The 6,000-nt window shown below is 38.7% G+C and overlaps 1 protein-coding gene across 2 annotated transcripts in view; it reads right to left on the bottom strand.

Annotated features, from left to right (window-relative positions):
- Positions 1-1,053: 1,053 nt before the first annotated feature.
- The window catches only part of LOC591423 (apoptotic chromatin condensation inducer in the nucleus), a 29,311-nt gene continuing 24,364 nt past the window's right edge, over positions 1,054-6,000 (bottom strand). For both annotated transcript variants that reach the window (XM_030975990.1, XM_030975991.1), the window contains exons 12-14: positions 3,269-3,569; positions 2,208-2,320; positions 1,054-1,293 (exon numbers count right to left, since the gene is read on the bottom strand). In XM_030975990.1, the coding sequence (XP_030831850.1) occupies positions 1,069-1,293; positions 2,208-2,320; positions 3,269-3,569 (639 nt within the window). In that variant the 3' untranslated portion in view covers positions 1,054-1,068. The remainder of the gene's footprint in view (positions 1,294-2,207; positions 2,321-3,268; positions 3,570-6,000) is intronic.

Raw genomic sequence — 6,000 nt, 5'->3', positions numbered from 1 at the left:
AATTTAAGTGCAATAACTTGACCCTGATTCATAACAGGTTCTTTGTGCTCCAAATGCCAATGTGAGATCGGTAGAATAACAAAAACTATCCTTTCTTGAAGAATTAAAAAACCTTCAAGAAAAAGAGCTAAAATCTTGTTCCATCTAATACATAGAAATTTTAAAGTGATAAAACTGACACAGGCATCACCCAAAGCATTCTATTTTGTACATACTGTTTAAATTTCTTCTACATACTTTCTCTCTCTTCTCTGTATTTGTTGAAAATAGCATTATTTGATGAGTCATTTTCCAAACTAAAGGAATGATGGCATAACGATGCTAGATTTATGCTCAAAATACTATATCCCAGCATCCACAATGCAGCATCTACTTATATTACACCTCTCAGCCACATACTACAAATATAAAGCGATAGACCAGTTTACCAACGCATTCAAATCTCATGCCATGAATACAAAATTGCCAAGAAGGACCATAAACCTTGCCAGACATAGCAACAAACGGTGATGTGAAGGTGGTTTTCATCCATTGAGATGCTATCGCACATGTTGAAAATCAGGGACCCGTTTCACACAGCCTTTTTTTCAGTGATAAATGACAAAAATCAGTGACAAATCTGCTGATAACCAATCAGAAGCAAGGATTTCACTAGCTTATAACAAACACTATCATTTATCCTTGATGACAGGTTTTGTGAAATGCGGCCCTGGACTCTATTCCTTCAATCAATCAAAATCTTACTAACGCCCATCTCTTTAGTACACATTTGTGATGACAGTAATATGAAGCTGTGAACAATTCACATCGATCACAGCTCTCCATAAAAAAGGCTCTGAGTTCTAAACGCAGGGATGTCAGTTAGAATTGATCAGAGGGCCTGAAAATCACCTAGAATGAGCTAGTTTTGTACACAAAAAAAGCCTAAACTATGGTATGAAAATAACTTGCCAGGGACTGAAATCAGGATATTGCCTGAAAATTGGCATCCCTGTAAATAAAATACACACATGAATGAATTTGAGTGCGTGAGTAAACAGGTCTATTTACATCAACGATCAATAATTTCTATCGTCTTCTGTTGCCACGGCTACGACTCCTGCTTCGCCTCTGGCGGCTCCACGACCTCTCCCTGGCGGCGGCGCGGGGGCGCTCTGGTTCCCTCTCTCGTCTCATTCTGTTATCGTCCCTGTTTTGATCTCGTCCGCCCTTGAAGCGTTCCTCCTGGGCGATCTTGCGGTTCTCTTCTCTCTTCAGGGCCAGCTTGGCTTTAGATTTGTCTCTTTCCAAGGCCTGTCAAGAGGAAAACAAAAGGAAGTCATAATTGAGGAGCTCCAGGGGGGTGTTTCACAAATATCTTAAGTCGAACTTAACTCTAAGTTGGACTAAAAAATTATGAATAGCCATTTGTAGCCTTATAATGAAATATATTCAAAAGAAAAAAATTCAAGTATTTTAGACTTTTCATAAATTCCACATAAAGAACATGAAATCTCCTTGATATTAGAAAATAAGAATTAATTTAATCAACATTTTATGCCTTATAAAATAACTTTTTAAAAATATTTTCAAAGATGCTAACGGCTTTCCATAATTTTAAAGTCCAACTTAGGATCTTTGTGAAACACCCCCCAGGAGTGTCAAATCTGACAGACATGAGCACTATACAAGAACCCACTATTGCTATCATACAGGTACGGTTCACTCTACAAAGTTTCCACATTCTTGTTTATGAGTCAATACGATGGTCAGATGAAATTGAGTTCTGTGAGCATTTCATACTGTCTGCGCTCACTTCTTTATACTCCTTCCATACAATAAAATAGCAATAACCAAGTCATGGGCATAATGTGTCAACAATCGCCAAACTGCACAATTTATGTGCATTACATAGTATGGAAATTGATACACATTATCAGTAGTTATTGTCACCATCACAATCATATGACACAGACAAAGATTGTACATCTGAATTTGATAATAATACAGTCATCTACTCAATGATATATTCCTCCTTCCATCAGGAATACAACAATTACTCATAAAGAACTGAAGATACAATAAAACATGTGAACTAAAAGAGAGCAATATAACCTGGCATGACCAGTTGATTGAGATATACATAAATGTGAATTTGTCAAATTGCAGAGTGGTGATTCTTAGCATTTCATGGGATTCCTTGACCTTGAAAGAGAAGGAGGACCCACCTGTTCTTCGGTCAGAGGTAGCCAGTAGATACATGGGGTAGCTTTGGTCTTGCGGAATAGATCGTCCAACAGTTTGGCAGGGGGCTCATCAACTTCCTTCTTCACTTCTATGGCTAGATATAAAGACACACATCAATAAGCGACACTCTTTACTACATGTCAAGGGTTCAGTGACACAAAGACGTTATTTTGCCGAAATGAGTATTTGATATCAAAATGTTCAGAAAAATGTGGGCTTTCCAGGAAACACAAAGATTTAACTCTACCCAACACCACATTGAAGTCAATGGCTAGTGAAACATAGACTTAATTCCTTACGGCCCAAGTGCTCAGTGACACATAAGACCACTTTTTCTCAAAACGACCAAAATGGAGTTATTGACCCCTTGATGTATATTCAAAACAATACTGCTCAAAGCCACTGCTAACGAAGAGAACTTCATTATTTTTTTGAAAGAATATCCTACTCTCCCTCGACAATTCAGAATTGAGATTATGTACTGGGAATAAAGAGTACTCAAAGACAGTAATGATCTCTTGTCCTCGAAAAGTGAGTGGATCAGCTGTTCCTATTCCATATAATACAAGTTGTATTTGTGCTCTCTGCACAATTTACGATCAGTAGATAACCCAAGGTCAAATGACACCGGTAATTTTAAATTGAAATGAGGAGTAAAAATACCAACTTAACGATAAGTGAAAAATTTTGCTTTCTAAAAACAATTGGTGATTCTGTCAAACTTTATTTTTATTTAACTTTTAATTTCCAACAGAGGACATTTTGTTTCAAAAGTAAAAGAAAAATATAGAAGTTTTGCCAATATGTCCCCCCCCCCCCAAGAAAAAAGGATTCATTTGGCGTTATAGGCTTATATCATTGCTGTTACGCCTTTATAAAAAAATGTGAGATAGGTGCACCTTATAAATTAATTTGATATTATTATTAGTATTGGAAGATTGAGGTATGTGCACCTTATAAATTAATATAATATCTTTGTTAGTATTATACACTTCTATATCGAGAATGGATTAAACAAGAAACTCAGAGTGCATTATAATACCTTCATGTCTGTCTCTCCTTTCTTGCGACCGGGTCACGCGCCCCCTCCTTCTCTCGGGTGACCTGCTCCTCTCCTTGCCCCTGTCCCACTCCCTCTCCTTACGAGAGTTCTCCCTCTCCCTCTCTCGCTCCTTGGTCCTTCTCTCCTGCTCCAGGTCCTTCTCCCTGTCCTGGTGGAGGATGCGCTCCCTGCGGGCCGAGAAGCCCCGGACCGCGGGGTCCTTGGTGGCTGGCTCCCGGGCGGGCTCCGCCTTGTTGACCTCCTCCTTCTTGGCAACGACCACACCCATGTGTCTCTGAAGCTGTGGATGAGGGTGAATTGAATTGAAGATGGGTTTATTAAAGATGAAAGAGTGTTGAGATTTTATGGGTGTATTTGGAGATCTGCAGGGCCCCGTCTTATAAAGAGTTACGATTGATCCAAATCAATCGCAATTCCACCAATCAATCGCAAGTTTGCAGTTTTCTATCTCTATGTACATAATTGTGGTTGATATCAACTCTTTGTAAGATGGGGCCCTGAGGAGTGTTTTACAAAGACTAAGATCAACTTTAAGTTGGACTTAACTATGACAGGCTGTTCATGCCACTGTTTGCTCTCACCATATAATATGATCTTTAGATAAAAAAAATTCCTTCTTAATAATGAATGATCATTTGTACGTCCCTTGAGAGACCAATGCCGGTAAATGGTGAGAGCAGACAGTGGCATGAACTAGGGCTGCGACGTGTAGTCGAATGCTCGAGTACCCGCACGGTTGACAACTACTCGGGTACGATTTCTCGTACCCGAATATTCGGCCGCAAAAAAAAAAAAAAATCTGTCCAGGCCGACGCTTAGCCGTGCCTGGGTGAGCGGCAGCCGCTGGCATGTTGCCATCGGTAAAAATGTCTGAATATTCGAGTATTTGCTTGTAAGCCTGGGAGTGTACTCGGGTACCTCATTACACTGTTGTGCACAGCCTTAGCATGAACGGCCTGCCATAGTTAAGTTCAACTTAAATTTGATCTTATTCTTTGTGAAACACTCCCAAGGAATTCATTTAGTGTGAAATTTTTCAATCATATGAAATGTGTCTACTTACATGTATGTGATACACAGGTCTTGCGCAATCAATCAACAACCTCACATATACCTTTGCAACAGCTGATATACATACAAATAATATTTTACCATAACCAAAGCTCATTAACATTAAGGCTGTGCACAACAGTGTAATGAGGTACCCGAGTACACTCCCAGTCTTACAAGCGAATACTCGAGTATTCGGAAGCCATGATTTTTTCTTTGTTTTTTTAATTTTTTTTTGTTTTTGTTGCCACCACCATACCACTGGAGAAGTATCCCAGATCTATCGCCGAAAACGCATGCAATTTTACTTCGAGTTGCAGTTGAAGGCGCTGATTTAATAATAATAATAACAGTAAACAACGCTGTTTTAAAAACCAAAGATGGCAGAATATTCCATTTTCCTCCAAGTCCAAACAGAAATCTGGACATTTGGTCCCAGTTTCTGAGTGGTGAGTTTGACAGTGCTTGAGTTGGGAAACAATTTTACCGACGACACCATGCCAGCAGCCGCCGCTCTCCCTGGCACGGGTAACGGTCGGCCTGGGATTTAAAAAAAAAATTTTGCTGCCGAATATTAGACTAAGAGAAATCGTACTCTAGTAGTTGTCAACCATGCGGGTACTCGAGCATTCGGCTACTTGTTGCAGCCCTAATTAACATTTCCCAAAATCATTCATGTCTGCAGTGATTCACCAAACTTAACTACGGTACTGAATTTTCTTGTTCAATTACACTTAATACATAAACCCTTTGGTTTCTTGTAGGCATTAGATAAACTGCATTTGTTTGCTGCACTCACAGCAATATAGTAACTAGGAGTCAACATATATTTACATGTAGTCATCTCAAAAGACATATCAGCATAAAATCAATGCTAAAGAAAGGATGAAGATTATTATAACCAGCTCCTGGTAAGCAATGCAATAGGAAAAATTTGTTCCAAACAGTCCTTCAATAAAGTTAACACACAAGTCCACAACAGCAGATAAGCAGTAATGATAAAACTGTCAATATAGAACACATACCACTTTCTAACAAGACAAAATGTATATATATTCCGTACTTGATGAGCATGAAATCAAGAGTGCCATGTCAGCTGCACGGTGATGTCCATAACAATTAAATGCTAACGCAAAGCAGCCCATGTAACCTCCAAGCCTCTTTCACACACAATGCACTAAACCACCTTAAAAACACTTTACAGTCAGTACTTGGCAGTATGTCTCATTTCTCATTGAACTCTCAAGAGAGAATTGTTTTACAGTTGTTTTAATCTATCGTGGGAGTATTGTCTATTATTTCTATTTAATATGAAGGTTGCGGATGATTCTCCACAGCGATCAGCTGTTCATAAAGCTTGTATTCCCTTCAGAAGGGCAAATTCACTACACCCTCTCAAGTCAACTTTCATTCACAATCTTATCTCATCTCTACTTTCAATGGTCTTCAATTCTCAGTCACACAATATTAGCAGGGCTATATTTCAAGGTCAATATCAGATAGAGAATAGTACACTACACATCCCTAATAATAGTCACACATTGACTGACACACCACTAGGATTAATTACATTTTGTCTTTGTTTCCAAATGGACTGTAGTGAATGATTAATGCAAAGTTTCTTTAAATTGTTTGTCACATATTAAATATTAAAGAAGCAG

This window comes from Strongylocentrotus purpuratus, unplaced genomic scaffold (genome assembly GCF_000002235.5).
Source record: "Strongylocentrotus purpuratus isolate Spur 01 unplaced genomic scaffold, Spur_5.0 spur5_scaffold_8, whole genome shotgun sequence".
Taxonomy (NCBI): Eukaryota; Metazoa; Echinodermata; class Echinoidea; order Camarodonta; family Strongylocentrotidae; genus Strongylocentrotus; species Strongylocentrotus purpuratus.
Note: the sequence above shows the minus strand (reverse complement) of the source record. Positions and strands in the feature narration are given on the sequence as shown.